The sequence below is a fragment of the Amblyraja radiata genome, chromosome 29, assembly GCF_010909765.2.
Source record: "Amblyraja radiata isolate CabotCenter1 chromosome 29, sAmbRad1.1.pri, whole genome shotgun sequence".
In the NCBI taxonomy this organism is placed as follows: domain Eukaryota; kingdom Metazoa; phylum Chordata; class Chondrichthyes; order Rajiformes; family Rajidae; genus Amblyraja; species Amblyraja radiata.
In genome coordinates this window covers 3,453,124-3,474,329 of record NC_045984.1, presented here as the reverse complement: position 1 = coordinate 3,474,329, position 21,206 = coordinate 3,453,124, and the positions used below count along the sequence as shown (strand labels likewise).

The following is a 21,206-nucleotide window of genomic DNA, read 5'->3' as shown; positions in this document are numbered from 1 at the left end:
GCCCCCGTCCACCTTTCGGTTAGGACTATTTTATCATCTTCTTTTATTTCCCCTTATATTCGTTCGAATCCCGTTACAATTGGGATGATGCCGACTACGCCAAATTATGTGGAAGAAATTAATTTAGTGGAAAATTAAAGGAAAATGACAAATGGAGACTTCACCGATTTGCCTTGAGATTTTATTGCATGATATCATGGAGAGATGGCAGCAGTCAACTGCCCACCAGTTCTCTGATTTCACAGCAGAATTAACTGACAGTTATACTGTGCAGTAAACAACTTTTGTTTTTTGTTAAATACAGCTACAGGAAACTATGCTATCTACTACATGGGTGCCAATTATTTCATTAGTCATAACATACTTTTCACATGTTAATCTTATTCGACAAAAGATGGTTAATACAAGTCAAATACAATACAAGGGCATCTTGCATTATTTTATCTCACCTTTTAGGCGGACAGCGCCACTAACCCCTCTCCGAGCCAATCATAAGCCCCCCCCCCCCCCCCATTTACAGTAATATTTATATGCCACTAGCGGTAGGGGGCGCGTGTGGTTTACTGTAACTCCTCACAGAAGGTAAAACAAGCTTTGTTATCGCCTCCACTATTTCATGTTTACATTTACCATCCACCCTTCAACACATTCCCAGACAAGAGGTAATACGTCTAATCTTACTTTGCCGATTCCCACAACCTCATCTGCACCCGGTCAACGAGAGCTGCCAATTGTCACATCCAAGCACCATTTCGTTACCTTATTCAATTCCAATCAAAATTAAGTAAGGAAGGATATTCATTTTTCTTCCACAACGCTGTATCTCTAAACTTCTTGAGTTTGAGAATTCAATGTCCATACTGTTTAGTTGTAAGCTACCGAAGCTTAATAAGATTAGTTGATGGTGCACGGTTGAAGTGTACCAAGTGGAGGGAAATACAGTGCCCTCTATAATGTTAGGGACAAAGACCCATCATTTATTTATTTGCCTCTGTACTCGACAATTTGAGATTTGTAATAGAAAAAAATCACATGTGGTTAAAGTGCACATTGCCAGATTTTAATAAAGGCCATTTTTATACATTTTGGTTTCACCATGTAGAAATTAGAGCATTTATACATAGTCCCCCCATTTCAGGAGACCATAATGTTTGGGACTCAGCAATGTTTTGTAAATGAAAGTAGTCATGTTTAGTATTTTGTTGCATATCCTTTGTATGCAATAACTGCTTGAAGTCTGCGATTCATGAACATCACCAGTTGCTGGGTGTCTTCTCTGGTGATGCTATGCCAGGCCTGTATTGCAGCCATCTTTAGCTTTTGCCTGTTTTGGGGGCTAGTCCCCATCAGTTTTCACTTCAGCATGTAAAAGGCATGCTCAGTTGGGTTCAGATCGGGTAATTGACTTGGCCACTCGAGAATTGACCATTTTTTAGCTTTGAAAAACTCATTTGTTGCTTTAGCAGTATGTTTGGGATCATTGTCTTGCTGTAGAATGAACCCCTGGCCAATGAGTTTTGAGGCATTTGTTTGAACTTGAGCAGATAGGATGTCTATACACTTCAGAATTCATTAAGCTACTTCCATCAGCAGTTGTATCATCAATGAAGATAAGTGAGCCAGTACCTTCAGCAGCCATACATGCCCAGGCCATAACACCCCCACCACCGTGTTTCACAGATGAAGTGGTATGATTTGGATCTTGGGCAGTTCCTTCTCTCCTCTATACTTTGCTCTTGCCATCACTCTAATATAAGTTAATCTTCGTCTCATCTGTCCACAAGACCTTTTTCCAGAACTGTGGTTGCTCTTTTAAGTACTTCTTGACAAACTGTAACCCGGCCATCCTATTTTTGCGGCTAACCAGTGGTTTGCATCTTGCAGTGTAGCCTCTGTATTTCTGTTCATGAAGTCTTCTGCAGACAGTGGTCATTGACATATCTACACCTGACTCCTGAAGAGCTTTTTCAGATCTGTCAGACAGGTGTTTGGGGATTTTACTTTATTATAGAGAGACTTCTTCTGTCATCTGCTATGGAGGTCTTCCTTGGCCTGCCAGTCCCTTTGTGATTAGTAAGCTCACCAGTGCTCTCTTTCTTCTTAATGATATTTCAAACAGTTGATTTTGGTAAGCCTAAAGTTTGCCTGATGTCTTCTTGTTTCTCGGTCTCATAATGAACCTTTGACTTTCATTGGCACAACTTTGGTCTTCATGTTATTATTATTATTATTATTATTAAACTTTATTTCAGACTCAAAGTCCAGACAGGAGACGACATTACATAAAATACATCGCATATAAAAACACCATGAAATACACATAAAAACTTAATAAATTACTTATAAGAGCATCATAAATTATGAACAAAAACACAACACATAATTTAAAATCCAGAATAAAAAGAAAGATCAGTGTCCTACAAGGAGACAGCGATACTGGGATTCATAGCGTGTAGTGCTAAAGCTTATGTTTGATAAGAACATGTTGATAAACAGCAATAAAAGTTTCCAAAGGTGATGGAAAGACTGGAGGAAAGACTAGGTGCTGAGAGCTCTCTTATACCTGCATTAAAGGGCCTGTCCCACGAGCATGCGACTTGCATGCGGCAAGCGCAACCAAACCGGAAGCGGGGGCCGCGTGGAGGTCAAGTGTGTGACGTGAAGTTCGAGCGAAGTCCGTGGGAAGTTCGCGCGTGACGTACGGCATCAAGACGCTGCGTGCGGCATCAAGTCGCTGCGTACGGCGTCAAGACGCTGCGTACGGCGTTGAGACGCTGCGCATACCCGTCGAGGCGGTGCGTACGGCGTCGAGGCGGCTGCGGGCCAGCAGGCCATTGCCATGCGGAATTTTTGAACACGGTCAGTTTTTCGGAGCCCCGTGCGATGTCGGGACCAGCTCTGCACAACTCCATACAGCTCCGGCGATCGAAGTGGGACCGGCCCCACGAGGCCGTACGGCTCAAGCGACCACGTTAGGTCGCGCTTGCCGCATGGCGTCGCATGCTCGTGGGACAGGCCCTTAAGGAGGCAATTAAACACACCTGAGAAATTACAAACAATTACAAACGCCTGTGAAGCCATGTGTCCCAAACATTATGGTTCCCTAATTATGGGGGGGGGGGGGGGGCTATGTATAAACGCTGTTGTAATTTCTACATGGTGAAACCAAAATGGATAAAAACACCCTTTAATAAAATCTGACAATGTGCACTTTAACCGCATGTGATTTTTTTCCTATTACAAATCTTAAATTGTGGGGTACAGAGGCAAATAAATAAATGATGGGTCTTTGTCCCAAACATTATGGAGGGCATTGTGAGTGGATTAGATAAGGTTGTGCTGTTAACTTTATAAGTGTATTCTCTCTGGACATTACTGCCAAGCTGGGTGTTCATTTGTCTGTTTCTAGATGTCGTTGAGAAGGAGATGGGAAGCCTGGTGAGTATTCCCACCAAAACCTGCTTGGAATTTTTTGCAATAAGAAGGAACTGCAGATGCTGGATTATACCAAAGATTGACACAAAATGTTAAAGTAACTAAGCAGGTCAGGTAGCATCTCTGGTGAAAATGGGCAGGTGACGTTTCGGCTCGGCAGCCTTCTTCAGCAATGGGTTGGTTCAACCGGTGCATCTGAGCCCACAATAAGAGATTGACCAACTCGGCCTGGAATTACTGTAAGCTTGACAATGAACCATTCAACATTTCCTTGGTCATCGTTTGCTTTGATCTGTAATTTTCATACCTAACAGTCTCTTTGTACCCTTCCATATCGCCAGTCTCCCTCTCCCCTGACTCTGTCTGAAGAAGGGTCTTGACCCGAAACATCACCCATTCCTTCTCTCCAGAGATGCTGCCTGTACCGCTGAGTTACTCCAGCATTTTGTGTCAATCTTTGTTGTAATCCAGCATCTGCAGTTCCTTTAGTTTCATTGTGTGCAAAGAATTGGCCTGGCAGCTTGGAGCCAAGGGATTTGAAGGAACTATTGTTTTTCTATTTGGATTGTGCAAGGGGCTGATATTCTTGTTACAAAGGAAGTGAATGCTTGATTTACTTTGTGGTAGATTTTTGGCTTCAGTATCGTTCTTCCACCTGTCGTTGACCCTTGATTGAGTGAGAGTTCCATTAAATGTCAGCGACTCGTACAGCACCTCACCAAGGGATAATGCATAGTTTTGGACCCACAAGAGCATTCTCCAACCTACTGACTACAATTAACCTATCCAGTACATACAGACGAAATCTCATGGTTTGGGGGACGTAGTCCTTGCGTAAACTGTTGGCATGATCTGCCCTGCCCTGCCCCAATGCTCTCAGAATAGCGTATATTAACCCAGCACCAGAGACACGAGTACGATCCTGACCTTGGGTGCTGTCTGTGTGGGGTTAGCATGTTCTCCCTGTGACTAGTTTGGACTTCAAATTGGGGCGACATGTTGGCGCAGCGGTAGAGCTGCTGCCTCAGTGCCAGAGACCCTGGTTCAATCCTGACGTTGGGTGCTGTATGTGCGGAGTTTGCGCGTTCTCCTTGTAACCGCATTGGTTTCCTCCGGGCGCTCCGGTTTCCTCTCACCTCCCAAAGAAGTGGACGAGAACGTGGACGGAAAAGATTTAATAGGAATCTGAGGGGTAACTTTTTCACACAAAGGGTGTTGGGTGTATGGAACAAGCTGCCAGAGGAGGTCGTTGAGGCGGGGACTATCCCAATATTTAAGAAACAGACAGGTACATGAATCGAACAGGTTTGGAGGGATATGGACCAAATGTGGGCAGGTGGGACTAGTATAGCTAGGATATGTTGGCCAGTGTGGGCAAGTTGGGCCGAGGGGCCTGATTCCACACTGTATCACTCTATGATTCTAAGAAGGTATTTCCTCAAACAAGCTGTAAATATTTTTGCGTGAAGGCAGAATATAGCCTAAACATGAAAAGGCCTACGTGAATTCCCAGTCGCAAAACATTTTAACTCCCTCTCCCATTCCCACACTGACCTTTCTGTTCTGGGCCTCCTCCACTGTCAGAGTGAGGCCCCACACAAATCGGAGGAACAGCACCTCATATTTCACTTGGCAGCTTGCAACCCAGCGGTATGAATTTTGATTTCTTTAACTTCAAGTAACCCTGGTCTTTCCTCTCTCTCCTTCCCTCCCCCACCCTAGTTCTTTGACTAGTTTCATACTCCTGATTAATGTTGCTGATTGCATGTCTTGTCATCTTCCCCTCAGCTAACCATGATCCATTCTACATTTCCTTGAGCATCGTCTGCTTTGATTTGTCATTTTCACACCTTACCCTTCCACATATCTCTAGTCTCCCTCTCCCCTGACTCTCAGTCTGAAAAAGACGGCGACACAGTGGCTTTGTGATAGAGACACTGCCTTACAGTGCCAGAGACCCGGGTTCGATACCGACTACGAGTGCTGTCTATACGGAGTTTGTACGTTCTCCATGTGCCCTGCGCGAGTTTTCTCCGAGATCTTCAGTTTCCTCCCACACTCCAAAGATGTACAGGTTTGTAGGTTAATTGGCTTGGTTATAAATGTAAAATTGTCCCTAGTGTGTGTAGGGTGGTGTTAATGTGCCAGGATCACTGGTCAATGTAGACTTGGTGGACCGAAGGGCCTGTTTCTGCGCTGTATCTCTAAACTAAACTAGAGGGTCTCGACCCAAAACGTCACCATTCCTTCTCACCAAAGATGCTGCCTGTCCCGCTGAGTTACTCCAGCATTTTGTGTCTACCTTCCATATAATATGCACATTTCTTGAGAGACTTTTTATAGATACTGCAAGAACTCATTGAGTCTACGGTGATTATACGTTATCAATAGCTTGAAGGTAGCCGGTAGTGTGGAGCACGGTATAAACAGATTGCTTGGCATTCCACTTCCTTGTGAGAGGTCAATGTATAGTAATGGCAAGCATTCTAGAAGGCTGAGAAGTGTGACATATTTGCTGATAAGTTGTCCATTTAAACCCACAACTCGTGTGGTAAAACTTAACAAGCTTTAGCTGCCAGATTTGGTTTAGATCAATGGGCCGCAGTGAAATGTTGGTAGTGGGTGTGCCAAATATGTTTACTGTCTCATTCTAAAGGTTTGGTTCTCAAACATGAATGTCTGTGGCGAGTCATGCTGAGACGAGGCATTGAACAACACGCTGAAGGATTAAGAAAGGCGTTGGGAAACTTGGACGAACCGACGGACCTTTACAAAGTTTGTCCCAATGTGCGACTCGGTAGCGCAGCGGTAGAGTTGCTGCCTCACGGCGCCAGAGACCCAGGTTCGATCCTGACTGCGGGTGCTGTCTGTACGGAGTCTTTGTGCATTCTTCCTGTGACCGCGTGGGTTTGCTCCCGGTGCTCCGGTTTCTTCCCACATCCCAAAGACGTGCGGGTTTGTAGATTAAATGACTTCAGTAACATTGCAAAATTGTCCCTGGTGTGTGGAATAGTGCTAGTGTACATGGTGATCGTTCGCGCGGCACGGACTCGGTGGGTCGAAGGACTTGTTTTTGTGCTGTATCTCTAAAGTCTAAATCAGCAAAGACAAAAAGACACAAGCGTTGGCGTTCCAGAGACAGGAAGTGGGTATCAGTATGATTGAAGGGATAAAGAGAGAATGTTCTCATCACTATGGCAACAGTTTAAATGTTCTTCTTATCGAGTCCACACACAAGATTAGAAGTTGTTCAGCCAGAGCTAAACACACTTCTCAGCATCTGCACAATGGTGTTTGTCTTGCACTTCTTGTGCATGGTGGTGGAAACAGGGCCGCGACCCCTTTAAATGTTAATAAATCATCAACCATTCATTTTGCCTAAAAGGGGACACAAAGTGCTGGAATAACTCAGCGGGCCAGGCAGCATCTCTGGAGAAAAAGGATAGCTGACATTTCAGGTTGGGACCCTTCTTCAGACTGAAGAATGGTCCTGTCTCTAAACATCACCTATCTATTTTCTCCAGAGATGCTGCCTGTCCCACTGAGTTACGCCAGCATTTTGTGCCTATCTTCGGTATAAACCAGCATCTGCAGTTCCTTCCTACACATTTGTGCCATTCTCTTTATAGACGTGAGATACCCCAAAATAATTTCCATCCAATGAATTACTTTGCAAGTGAGGAAAACAGCAAATATGTAGACCACAGAAAATCCCCATAAACATCTGTGTGATCATGATCGGATAATCATTTGAGGAATAAGCATTGACTGGACTACCAACATGATTCACACTCTGTCCCGGTAATATTCTCTTGGAATATTTGCCATCCATCTGCAAGGGCAGATGGTGCCCTGGTTACTATCTCATTATAATGCCTCTATCATCTCCACTGGATTAAGTGCCTCGCTTCTCTGACATGACGATGACTCAGAGCCATATGTGACGTTTAAAATTTGATCTGAGTGCTGAATTGGACTGTGTTTGTGTAAAATTAGTCCTGGCATTGCAGCTGTGTGTGTGTCACTGGCGGATGTAGTTGACAGTACATACGATTGGTGTAAGGGCGACATGATGGTACAGCACCAGAGACCCGAGTTCGATCCTGGCGATGGGTGCTGTCTGTACGGAGTTTGCACATTCTCCCTGTGACCAAATAGGTTTTCCCCTGGTGCTCCGGTTTTCTCCCAGACTCCAAAGACGCACAGCTTTGGCGATTAATTGGCTCGTGGGGGGGAAATTGTAACTTGTCCCCAGTGTATAGGTTGGTGTTGGTGTACGGGGATCGCTGGTCGGCACGGACTCGATGGGCTGAAGGACCTGTTTCAGTTGCCTGATAACAGCTGGGAAGAAACTGTTTCTGAATCTGGTGGTGTGCGTTTTCACACTTCTGTACCTTCTATACCTTTAGCCTGATGGGAGAGGGGCGAAGAGGGAGTGGCCAGAGTGTGACTCGGTCTTGATTATGGGCCCATCATTACAGACATGATCTGGCTCACCACGGCGGTGTCATCTGCAAACTGTTTTGCAGTGTGTAGCGAATATAGTTGTGGACAGGGAACTTAGTACAGGTTCACCACCGCTTGTCCGGCACCTCCTTTAATTCGGATAATGTTACGAGAGCACCTTTGAAATTCCGGACCCCCCCCCCAAGAAGGCCCACTGTAAATATGGTGCCTCGGCCGGGTGATGCGGCCGATCTCGACTTCATTGGGACTTCTGCAGGTGGAATCATCCCCCTGCATCCGGGGCTCTGGACGTTCCCATATCTCGGTATCTCGCAGACCGGTATCTCGGCTCCTCAGCGGCCTAGGTAGACCGTTCCGGTATCGTTGGACTCCTCTCGGAGGCCATGACCTCTGTCGGTCCGGCAAAAGGGATAATCCGGAAAGGCTTTGGAATCAAGGATGCCGGAAAATCAGAGGTGGTGGACCTGCATAGTTGTGTGATTGACTCCAGGTCTGTCACAGGCGCCCTGTTTGGACAGGGCAAGCAAGGACACAATGGGACGGGACTGTGATTCTGTCACCGTTGTGTACGGTCTCCAGGAGTGTGTCGTTATCCACAGTGTTTCCCTGCGCAGTTGACGTGAAAGCTGTGTAACATTGCATGTGACACTTGGACAGGGTCAAAGCCTGTTCGATACAAGGGAGGGTGGCAAATTGAATACTGCATTGTGCAGCACGGTGGCGCAGAGGTGAGTGGCTGCCTAACAGTCCCAGAGACCCGGCTTCAATCCTGACCACGGGTGCTGTCTGTGTGGAGTTTGCACGTTCTAAAACTCTGATCTTGGATGTGGATGCATTTGTGTGTTTGTCTGTGAGTCACATCTCCTCGAAAAGACGACGCGCTAACGGTGATATTTTTACATATTCCGATAGAGATTTACCTCATGATCTCGAAAATCGCCTCATCTGAAATTTTGATTCATTATTTCTTGAGTTTTTTCTTAAAATTGTTCACAAACCTGAGATATTTTTTAAAGCTAACTAGCTAATGACGCCACAATGGCTCTGCTCCTCGCGGCCAGCTGCACAGTTTTCAAACGCAGCCTGCTGGGCACTGTTTTTGCACGAGCTGCGAGTTACGTTAAACCCCCTCCCTCCCACTCACAGTCATTTTGTCACCGTCGACTCGCACTCGACCGGCCGTCCGCCCCGGCCTACCCCGCCCCGCTCGCAGCCCAGCCCCTTTCCCATCCAGGGCTCTGGATTGAAGCCACTGAACATGTAATTTGGTTGGGCTTCCGAGGGCTTCTGAGGTCCTGATAGCTGCTGAGGCCCACCGCCCGCTCACAGCCGGACTCTTCCGCGCTGCCCCCTCGCCGAGTGCATGTCCGCCCTCTCCCACTCTCTCCACCCTCCCCTCCCCTCCCACCTCCCCCCCTCCCCCTCTCTCTCCTCCTTCACCCCCTCCCCCCCTCTCCTCCTCTCCCCCTCCCCCCTCTACCCCCTCCCTCCCTTCTCTCCCCCGTCTCCCCCCTCTGGGTGACAGAGGGGCGGGGACCACTTGGATAGCTCGTCTTGCGAGCCAGCATGTACACAATGAATGGATCAATTATGTTTAGTTTAGTTCGTGGAAACAGACCCTTTGTGTCTCCGGTTCCGCGCCGACCAGCGATCCCCACACATTAACACCAATTTACCTACATACCTGTACGTCTTTGGAGTGTGGGAGGAAATCGTAGATCTGGGAGTAACCCCACGCCGTCACGGGGAGAACTTCCAAACTCCGTACAGACAGCACCCGTAGTCGGGATCGAACCCGGGTCTCCGGCGCTGTAGGGCAGCGACTCTACCTCTGCGCCACCGTGCAGCCCTGTTCAATTATGAATATCTAGGGGATGGAGAAATGTGGGTGGGTTCAGGAAAGTGGCATGGAAGTAAAATAAATCAAGTGTTGCTGTTGAAGAGAGGCGCTGCCACAGGGAGTCCATGGCCTTGGCTTCCTGGGGTCTGTGTTCCTATTAAAATGTTGAACGAGTCAGTTTCTGGTTAAACTCAACCACATTTCCTTCATGGCAGAAAATATCCTGCTGTGAAATCACGGAACTGTGCGTGTGCAGGATTTAAATTGTTGTTCTGCTTCTAGAGGGGAGTGGGGTTTTTTCATATAAAAATAGAGCTGTAATGAACATCTGCCGTTCAGGATCTCAGCACTGGGTCCGTGTTCCTCTGAGTGTGGGTTGCTCATCCCTGCGTTTTATTCCTCCACCGATGCAGCTGTATGTTCAGCTACTGTGATCGTAAGCTGAGGGAATCCATCACGAAACCTCTGTGTGCAGGAAGGATGCTGGTTATAGACTGAAGATAGATACAAAATGTTGCAGTAGCTCAGCCTCTTTGGAGAGAAGGTGCCTCGACCCGAAACGTCACCCATTCCTTCTCTCCAGAGATGCTGCCTGTCCCGCTGAGTTACTCCAGCATTTTGCGTCTATCTTCGGACTAAATCTCTCTGCCTCTGTTTCCTCCGTTTCATTGATCATTGCCAACCTTTGACAGTGCTATTGCTCGTATAAAGGCATTCAGTCATACAGCTTGGAAACAGGCCCTTCGGCTCAACTTGCCCACATTGACCATCATACTGCATCTGTGCTTGTCCCATCTGTGCTTGACCCATATCCCTCGAACCCTATCCTATCTGTTCAAATATCTCTTAAACGTTATGTTAGTACCTGCCTACAACCTACAGACCCTCACGTCTTTGGGATGTGGGAGGGAACCGGAACCCACCCGGTCACAGGGAGAATCTGCATACTCCACACAGACAGCACCTGCAGTCAGGATCGAACCTGGGTCTCCTGCTCTCCTGCACCACTCTGCTGCCCTTAAATGATTAAGAAACATAGAAAGTAGGTGCAGGAGTAGGCCATTCGGCCCATCGAGTCAGCACCGCCATTTAATATGATCATGTCTGATCATCCAGAATCAGTACCCTGTTCCTGCTTTTCCCCCCATATCCCTTGATTAGGCCTAAGAGGTGTATCTAACTCTCTTGAATACATCCAGTGAATTGGGCTCCACTGCTTCCTGTGGCAGTGAATTCCACAGAGTTTACATTGACCTTGTGATCTGCCGGTTTAGTGAAGCTGTGTCTTATTTCCCCCTGATTTTATGAGATCTCTCCCGTGATTGATGGTAGATGCGTGGTTGATGAATGTTCAGTACGAACCGCCTTGTGTTGTTTCACAACGGGGAAGCTCCCAAGGATCCCAGAGCAGTGTCAGTGTGTGTGTGCTGTCAGCTGGTTAGTGTGGTATTCGCCTGCATTCATTGTAAGCAACTTGTACTCACCGAGATGAAGTGCTGACTCCGATACAATAGTGACTCAGGCTCAAACAGCCTGATCTACTTGTACCAAATATTACTACCAACCCAACACATATAGTCAGGGTCGCTGGTGAGAAGGAATGGGTGGCGTTTCAGGTCTAGACCCTTCTTGGGTGTCGACCTGAAATGTTACCCATTCCAGAGATGCTGCTGCCCCACTGAGTTACTCCAGCACTTTGTGTCTCACGAGATAAGGAAGAGTACAAAGCACGTAAGGTGTGAAAAGGACAGATCCAAGCAGACGATGATCAATGTACAATGGCTTATTGTTAGGGGGGGGGGTACAAACAAGGCATACAAATTGTAAAATTAATCAGGATAGTGAAACTAGTAGGAGAACTAGGGTGTGGGAGAGACGGAGAGAGAGGGAAAGCAAAGGTTACTTGAAGTTAGCGAAATCAACACTCATACTGCTGGGTTGTAATCTGCCCAAGCAAACAATTTAGTGCTGTCCTCCACTGTCAGAGTGAGGCCAAACGCAAATAGGAGGAACAGCATATCTCATCTCCCTCTCCCCTGACTCTCAGTCAGAAGAAGGGTCTCGACTCGAAACGTGACCCATTCCTTCTCTCCAGAGACATTGCCTGTCCCACTGAGTTACTCCAGCATTTTGAGTCTATATTTGGTGTATAACCAGCATGGGTGACATTTCGGGTCGAGACCATTCTTCATGTTGGCACCCCACCTCATATTCCGCTTGGGTATCATACAACCCAAAGATAAATTCTCAAATTTTCGGTAACTAGATTCAGTTTAGTGCAGAGATACAACGTGGAAGCAGGGCCTTCAGCCAACTGAGTCCACGCCGACCAATCAGGGCTCGAAATTAGCGGTTGCCCGGGTGCCAATGGCAACTTACGGTCCCGCCGGGCAACCTAAAAGCCATGCCATTTGGCCCGGCTTGGCAAGCAACCGGGACACCCGCCCGCCATCCTTGTCTGGGTCTCGGCTTTCCGCTCGGCGCTAGCTCTCGGCGCTAGCTCTCGACTCGGAGCTAATACTCGGCACTAGCTCTGGGCACTATCCTCGACTCGGCGCTCGGCTCTCCGCTCGGCGCTAGCTCTCGACTCGGAGCTAATACTCGGCGCTAGCTCTCGGCTCTCGGCACTAGCCCTCGACTCGGCGCTCGGCGCTAGCTCTCCGCTCGGCGCTAGCTTTCGGCTTGGGTCTCCGCTTGGCACGGCCGGCAGCCGTGCACATGCGCACTGCCATGGCAACTGGTCGGCATCGGCCACTTTCTCCCTCCCTTTGCATTGTGGGAGCTCTGGCCGCCATTGCTGTCCGGTCGCTGCCTCACCGTGACCGCTGAAAAACAATGCAGAATCACTCCCTGGAGCTGCAGTAACTCCCTGGAGTAACTCTTGCTTCTTGGTTTCCTGGTCCTCCAAAAATATTCGAAATGGAATTTAAATTGGTGGACCCACCACCACCAAACACCAAACTCTGAAAAATAATGGCCTATTGCATTTTATCTGTTTATTTATTGTGTATATATATGGTCTATATTATATAGACACACTGAACTTTTATCTCCTGTTCTGTATTATGTTTACATATTCTGTTGTGCTGCAGCAAGCAAGAATTTCATTGCCAATAAAACTCTCTTGACTCTTGACTTGGACTTAAGCAAAAAATGGTTCTTGGGGAAAAAAAGCGACCTGAAATTTAGTTGCGTCTGGTTGGTACCTATGGTAGGGTGAAGACTATTCCCTGCTTTAATTGTGCGGGGGAATTCCATGGAGCAGCCAGCATCTCTGGATAGAATAAATTGGGTGACGTTTCGGGTAGAAACCCTTCTTTACATTTCCTCTGGTTTTAGTGTTTTTAGTTTAATTTAAAGATACAGTGTGGAAACAGGCCCTACGGCCCACCGAGTCCACGCTGACCACCGATCACCCGTACTCTAGTTCTATCCCACACATCAGCGACGTAAGTCAAGAGTATTTTATTCTCTCACATCCCAGTTAGAACAATGAAATCCTTACTTGCAGCAGCACAACAGAATATGTAAATATAGTACTCTATAAACAATGTTATAAACGAGAAAACAAAACTCCATACAGACAGCTCCCATATTCAGGATCAATTCCGGGTCTCTGGGAATTTTAGGCATAAAAATCTATGGCCAATGTACTGCCCCAATAGCCTTGAACTGAATTAAAACATACAGTAGCTGTAAAGGGGTACATAGCGTCACTTAGAGATTTAAGACTGAAAATGGATAGTTCCTTTTTTTTTTTAGTAACCAAAGTTACCAACGTATAATTTTTTGTGTGTTGGAAAATAAAATATAGTGGCACAGCTGGTGGACTTGCTGCCTCACACGCCAGAGATCTGTGTTCGATCCTGTCCTCGGGCACTGTCTGTGTTGAATTTGCACATTCTCCCTGCAAGTATGTGGGTTTCCTCCCACATCCCAAAGACGCATTGGCTTTGTAGGTTAACTTGTCTTTGTAAAATTACCCCAAATGTGCAGGGAGTGGGTGAGGAAAGTGGGATAACTGAACGTGTGAATGGGTAGACAAAAATGCTGGAGAAACTCAGCAGGTGAGGCAGCATCTATGGAGGGAAGGAAATGGGCGACATTTCGGGTCGAGACCCTTCTTCAGACTGATGTTGGGAGGGGTGGGGGGGGCGGGAAAAAGAAAGGAAGAGGCAGAGACAGTAGGCTGTGGGAGAGCTGGGAATGGGAGGGGAAGGAGGGAGAAAGCAAGGACTACCTGAAATTGGATAAGCCAATGTTCATACAGCTGGGATGTAAACTACCCTAGCGAAATATGAGGTGCTGCTCCTCCAATTTGCGGTGGACCTCACTCTGGCCATGGAGGAGGCCCTGGACAGAAAGGTCGGATTCGGAATGGGAGGGGAAGTTGAAGTGCTGAACCACCGGGAGATCAGGTTGGTTATTGCGAAGCAATCGCCAAGCCTGCGCTTGGTCTCACGGAGGTTGATCATACGCTGAATAACCATATTTTTGTTTGGAAGTGGAAAGAGATAATAGAAATTGCATTCATTGCAACGTGTAAAAAGAGATGAGATACTATATTGTAATTTTGCTGCATGTCATTGTGGTATATATCATGTCTTGATTGGTGAATATGTTTAGTTTGTGACTTTATTTGAAGCAGAAATAATATGTGAATGCTTCATTGACCATAATTCCGACTGGTAACTACGCACTTCGTCCGAGCACATTATCGCACGTGTCATGCAAGCCATCTTAAATGACCACCTAAACTGTAATTTGGCAACCTAAAAAGCTGCCGAGGTTGCCCGGCTGGCAACAGGGGAAAAAGTTAAGCGAGAGCCCTGCCAATGATCATCCGTGTACTAGTTCTATCCTACACACTAGGGAGAATCTACAGAAACCAATTAACTACAAACCTGCATGTCTTTGGAGTATGGGAGGAAACCCACGCGGTCACAGGGAGAAGGTTGATGAACTTAGCAGGTTAGGCAGCATTGTGGAGAGTAATAGACTGAAGAAAGGATCCTATCCGAATTGTCGTCTGCCCATTTCCCTCCACGATTGTTGCTTAATAGGGGCTTGACAGTGGTAGAGTTGCTGCCTGACAGAGCCAGAGACCCGGGTTCAATCCTGACTATGGATGCTGTCTGTACGGAGTTTGTACGTTCTCCCTGTGACTGTGGATTTTCTCCGGGTGCTCCAGTTTCCTCCCATATCCCAAAGATGTACAGGTTAGTGGGTTTTGTAACTTGTAAATGATCCCTAGTATGTAAGATTGTGTTGGTGTACGGGGTGATCACTGGTTGGCTGAAGCGCCTGTTTCCACGCTGTAACTCTAAAGACTAAAGTAAAGTAAATGGTTCTCTGGAAATTTGCGATCATAAACTGGGATGTTGGCTCACAGTCAGACTGAATCATTGTCTGGCCATGTACAGTCTCTTTAACCAGCCACTGTAGGTCGAGATGTTGCATTAGAAGTCAGCAATAGCAGTTGCACTATTTTGCCTAAACAAAATTTCCAAATCTCTTCAAAATAACAGTTTGAAAACAATTTTGAAAACAAAACTGGTTCGAGTAAGCCCGGGTGCCGGGAGAAATGGGTGTAGCACGGTAGTGCAGCGGCAGAGTTACTGCCTTGCAGCTAGACAAAAGTGCTGGAGAAACTCAGCGGGTGCAGCAGCATTACGGAGCGAAGGAAATAGGCAACTGCTTGCAGCGCCAGAAACCCGTGTTTGATCCTGATTACAGGTGTTGCCTGTACGCAGTTTGTACGTTCTCCCCGTGACCGCATGATTATTCTCTGAGTGCTCCGGTTTCCTCCCACACTCCAAAGACGTGCAAGTTTGTTGATTAATTGGCTTGGGTAAAGATTGTAAATTGTCCCTAGTTTGTAGGACAGTGCTAGCATGCGGAGATCGCTGGTTGGCACTAACTCAGTAGGCCGATGGACCTGTTTCTGCACTGTATCTCTAAACTAGTAATAATGATACTAAATGATGATTTGTATCTGAGACCTTTCATCAGGAACTGGAAGCTGTCCAGCCTGTTGACTGTTTCCAGCATTTTTGCTGCTTTTGCTTCATATTTCAAGCACCCACAGCCTTTTAACGTACATTCAGAATCTCTATTCCAGACATGTTTTTCTTTTGTTCTTGGAATTAGTCATTCCTGCTTGGCTTATTGTTCCAGGCAAGACCAGAACTAAAGGGTACAGATGTAAGATGGCCACCAATAAAAGCAGTAGAGAACTTAGGAGGGTTAGGAATAGAGTCATACAGTGTAGAAACAGGCCCTTCGGCCCAACTTGCCCACAAAGACCAATATGCCCCATCTTCACGAGTGCCATCTGTGCCATCTTGGCCCTTTTCCCTCTCCTATCCCTATGTTTGGCCCTATCCTATCCACGTACCTATTTAAATGCTTCTTAAACCTTGCGATAGTCCCTGCTTCAACTACCTCCTCTGGCAGCTCATTCCATATAACCACCACCCTTTGTGAAAAAAAAATGTTAATTCTTTCCCCCCCTCACCTTAAACCTGCGTCCTCTGATTCTCGATTCCTCTACTCTGAGCAAAAGACTGTAAGTTTAGCCGACCTAGCCCTTTCATGATTTTGTACACCTCTGTAAGATCACCCCTCATCTTCCTGTTTACCCCAGAAAATAGGGCCTGCTCAACCTCTCCCTATTGCTCCGGGCCTCTATTCCTGGTAACATCCTCGTAAATCTTCTCTGCACCCTTTCCAGCTTGACAACAGCTTTCCTATAACATGGTGATCAAAACTGAACACAATGCTCTAAATGTGGCCTAACCAAAGTCTTATATAACTGCAACATGACCTCCCAACTTCTATACTTAATATAGACTGACTGATGAAGGCCAATGTGATTCCGGAAGTGGCGGCGCTGTTAACAGCTGCGGCTCGCCTGCAGTCCGTCTGTCTTTACTTTTTTCTGTTGTTTTTTTTGTCTTGTTTTGGTTAAGTTTTAGTTTGTTGGGTTGTGTTAGAGGGGGGGGGGGGGGTGAAACATGTTCTCTGTCTCTTCCTTCGGGGGAATGCGACTTTTTCGTGTCGTATCCCCCTTCTCTGCCTCCGTCCGCGCTGAGGCCTATTGGCGGAGCTGGCGGCCTCCAGCTTGTGACTAACCCCGAGGCTCCGGAGGCAGAGCCAGCCAGGACTCACCAACGAGAGGCTGGCCGTCTTCGGGACTGAGGTAGCGGTGGCCCGACTTGCTGGTGCAGCGTTCTGGCTTTCGGCGGCGGCCTGGAGCTGATGCAGCGGGGCTCGGAGCTGAGACTGCGGGACACGGATCTGGGGCAGCGGCCCGGAGCGGAGACTGCGGGACCCGGAGCTGGGGCGGCTGCCCGGAGCTGGGGCAGCGGCCTGGAGCTGGGGCGGCTGCCCGGAGCTGGGGCAGCGGTCCGGAGCGGAGACTGCGGGACCCGGAGCTGGGGCGGCGGCCCGGAGCGGAGACTGCGGGACCCGGAGCTGGGGCGGCTGCCCGGAGCTGATGTTGTGGCGGGCCGTCTCGGAGCGGAGACGGCGTTCCGGCTTTCGGCGGCGGCGACATCACCACGGAGGTCCGCTGGACTGGAGGGCTGCATCTCTGGCCTGGATCGATCGCCTCAGCGCAGAGGGAGAACAAGGAGGGAAGAGACGGAGACTAAGACTTTGCCTCCATCACAGTGAGGATGTGCTTGGTGAACTCGCTGTGGTGGATGTTTAATTTGTGTTTATTGTATGTTTTGTTTTTATTGGTTCTGTGTATGACTGCAGGCAACATAATTTCATTCAGACCGAAAGGTCTGAATGACAATAAAGGAATCTAATCTAATCTAATCTAATCTAATCTAATGATTATGTAAGTGGTTAGAAATTGAGGTCTCCAGAGGAGAAATTCGAAGCAAGTGGCATTGATACATTCAAGAAGGTCAAGTTGTCATACCTGGACGTTCAGAAAGCCCTTGTTAAGGTGCCACACGTGAGGCTGCTAACGAAGGTGAGAGCACATGGTATCAAAGAGCAGATACTGGCATGGATAGCTGGATGGATGGCAGAAGGCAAAGTGGCAATGAAGGTTTTTTTCTGGCTGGCTGCCAGTGACTAGCGGAGTTCCGCAGAGCTCGGTGCTGGGGCCGCTACCCTTCACGTTGTATATTAATGATTTGGATGAAGGGATTGAAGGCTTTGCAGATGATACGAAAATAGTTGGAGGGGCAGGTAGTGTGGAGAAACCATGGACTCTGCAGAAGGACTTGGACAGAATGGGAGAGTGGGCAGAGAAGTAGCTGATGGAATAAAGTGTGGCAAAGTGTGGAGTCATGCATTTTGGTCGTAGGAATAAAGGCAAAGATTATTTTCTAAATGGGGGAGAGAATCCAAAAATCGGAGGTGCAAAGGGATTTGGGAGTGCAGGTGCAGGATTCCCAAAAAGTTAATCCGCAAGTTGAATCAGTAGTAAAGAAAGCTAACGCAATACTACCATTTATTTCAAGAGGACTAGAATATAAAAACAGGGATGTAATGCTGAGGCTCTATAAGGCGCTGGTCAGGCTGCATTTGTAACACTGTGAGCAGTTTTGGGCACCATATCTGAGGAAACATGTGCTAGCTCTGTAGAGGGTCCAGAGGAGGTTTACAAGAATGATCCCAGGAATGAGTGGGTTAGCATATGATGAGCGTTTGACGGCATTGGGCCTCTACTCGCTGGAGTTTAGAAGATTGAGGGGGAGACCTCATTGAAACGTACAGAATAGTGAAAGGCCTGGATAGAGTGGATGTGGAGGGGATATTTCTTCTAATGGGAGATTCTAGGACTAGAGGTGATAGCCACAGAATTAAAGGACGTTCCTTTAGGAAGGAGATGAGGAAGAATTTATTTAGTCAGAAGGTGGCAAATCTTTGGAATTCTTTGCCACAGAAGGCTGTGGAGGCCGAGTCAATGGATATTTTTAAGGCAGAGATAGATAGATTCTTGATTGGTACTGGTGTCAGGGGTTATGGGGAGAAGGCAGGAGAATGGGGTGGAGAGAGAGAGATAGATCAGCCGTGATTGAATGGCGGAATAGACTTGATGGGCCGAATGGCCTAATTCTGTTCCCATTACGGATATGTAACCACAGTGGAACAATGAAATTATTTTGCGGTAGTGTAACAGATCTGTAAACACAATACATATAGATAACATCTATTGACAAAAGTTCAATAAAGTAATAGCCTAGTGCTAGTGTAATAAAAAACAAGATCCTTAATGAAACCAAAGACAATCCAAGTTCATAGTTGAGGTTATTGTGTTGTGTTCAAGAGCCTGATGGTTGTTGGGAAGAAGCTATTAAAGTCATAGAGTGATACAGTGTGGAAACAGACCCCTTGGTCCAACATGCCCACGCTGGCCGGCATGTCCCAGCTACACTAGATCACCGTCCCACATTTGGCCCATATCCCTCCAAATCTGTCCTATCCATGTTTTTGTTTCACTGTTTCTTAATTGTTGGGATAGTCCAAGCCTCAACTACCTCTTCTGGCAGCTTGTTCCATACACCCACCACCCTTTGTGTGAAAAAGATACCCCTCGGATTCCTATTAAATCTTTTCCCCTACGCCTTAATCCTATGTCCTCTGGTCCTCGCCTATGTCCTCTGGTATTCTTGAACCTGGTGGTCGCAGTTTTGAACCATCCTCCCGATAGTAGAAGTGAAATGAGAGCGTGGCCAGGGTGGTGTGGGTCTTTGATGATGCTGGCTGCCTTCTTGAGGCAGCGACTCCTGTACATCCCTATGACGATGGTGAGGTCAATACCTGTGATGGACTGGGCAGTGTCCATCACTGTCTGTAGTCCCCTTTGTTCCTGTGCGTTCGGGTTGCTGAACCAGGCCGCGACGCACTGTTCCATTGCATCACGGCCACAGACAGAATAGAAAGAATAACGTTAACTGGTATTTATGCAGTGCCCCTTCATATGGTAAAGCACTCCCACGCATTGTTCAGGAATGTAATCAAAAAATTGATGCTGAGCCCTGGAAGGAAATAACTGGATAGATGCCCTAAGAGTTCAAGTACAAGAGGACATTGCATTAAGGTGAGGGCGACAATGTTTAAAGGTGGGGAGACACAAAATGCTGGAGTAACTCAGTGGGACAGGCAACAATTCTGGAGAGAAGGAATGGGCGAGGTTTCTGGTCGAGACCCTTCTTCAGAGCTGAAGAATGGTCTCGACCTGAAATGTCGCCCATCCCTTCTCTCCAAAGATGCTGCCTCACCCGCTGAGTTACTCCAGCATTTTGTGTCTACCTTCGATTTAAACCAGCTTCTGCAGTTCTTTCTTGCACAAAGTTTAAAGGAGATGTGGAAGGCAAATTTTATATACAGAGGGTGGTGAATGCCTGGAACATGCTGCCAGTGGTGGTAATTGAAGCAGTAACTTTACTGGCATTTAAAAGACATTTGGATAGGCATATGAATATGCGGGGAATGGAGGGATATGGGTTATGTGCAAGTAGTGGGCTTGGTATCATGTGTGGTGGGCTTGGTATCATGTTCAGCACAGACATTGTGGGCTGAAGGGCCTGTGCTAGCGCTGTGTGGGAAGAAACTGCAGATGCTGGTTTACTCCGAAGATAGACGCAAAATGCTGGAGTAACTCAGTGAGGCAGCATCTCGGGGTAGAAAGAATGGGTGACATTTCGGGTCGAGACCTTTTTTCAGAGGTAGAATCTCGACCCAAAACCTCACCCATTCCTTTTCTCCAGAGATGCTGCCTGTCCCGCTGAGTTTCTCCAGCATTCTGTGTCTATCAGAGGGGTGACTTTGGTGGTTTGGGAAACAAATTCTGATGGACCCAGCCTGAGGGGGGCGCCGAGAGAGGGGGGGAAGAACAAAGTTGGACCCGGTGGAGGGGGATGGGGTGGGAGAGTGAACAAGAAGGAGCTGGCGCGGGGATACATTGTAAATTTGTCGCTGCCCTTTAAGTGGTGACACTTTGCATACCTATGTATGCAAAACAAAGAAATTCACCGTGACTCGTCACATGTGACAATAAAGTAATCATTCATTCATTCATTCATGGTGAAAGTGGGCTGCCATTATCACGGCACTTGTGTGTTTCCCGTCTCTACCATGTTCAGCAAGGCTGCAATGGGGTCCAAACCTAACAGTCTTTCTCTGCCCGCTCCAATTAGTCTGAAGAAGGGTCCTGACCCAAAATGTCTTCTACCCATTCTCTCCGCAGATGCTGCTTGACCCGCTGAGTTACTTCACCACTTTGCGCTTCTTTTTAGTTTAGTTTTGTTTATTATTCTCACGTGTACCGAGCTACAGTGAAAAGCTTTTGTTTAAAATCAAGTCCACAGATATAGGATAAAGGGTATAACGTTCTTGCACTAACGTTTAGTGCATGATGAAGACTGATTAAAGATAGTCCAAGGGTCTCCAATGAGGTGGATGGGAGGTCAGGATCGCCCTCTGGTTGGTGATGATT

General features: G+C 47.2%; 1 protein-coding gene across 2 annotated transcripts in view; it reads left to right on the top strand.

The window, feature by feature from the left end:
• The window catches only part of LOC116989256 (spindlin-1-like), a 126,476-nt gene that overhangs the window by 42,470 nt on the left and 62,800 nt on the right, over positions 1–21,206 (top strand). The window contains exon 2 of one of the 2 annotated variants that reach the window (XM_033046448.1): positions 3,410–3,438. The exons of the other annotated variant lie outside the window; for it this stretch is intronic. Within the exon in view, the coding sequence (XP_032902339.1) occupies positions 3,410–3,438 (29 nt within the window). The remainder of the gene's footprint in view (positions 1–3,409; positions 3,439–21,206) is intronic. 2 annotated transcript variants of the gene reach the window in all.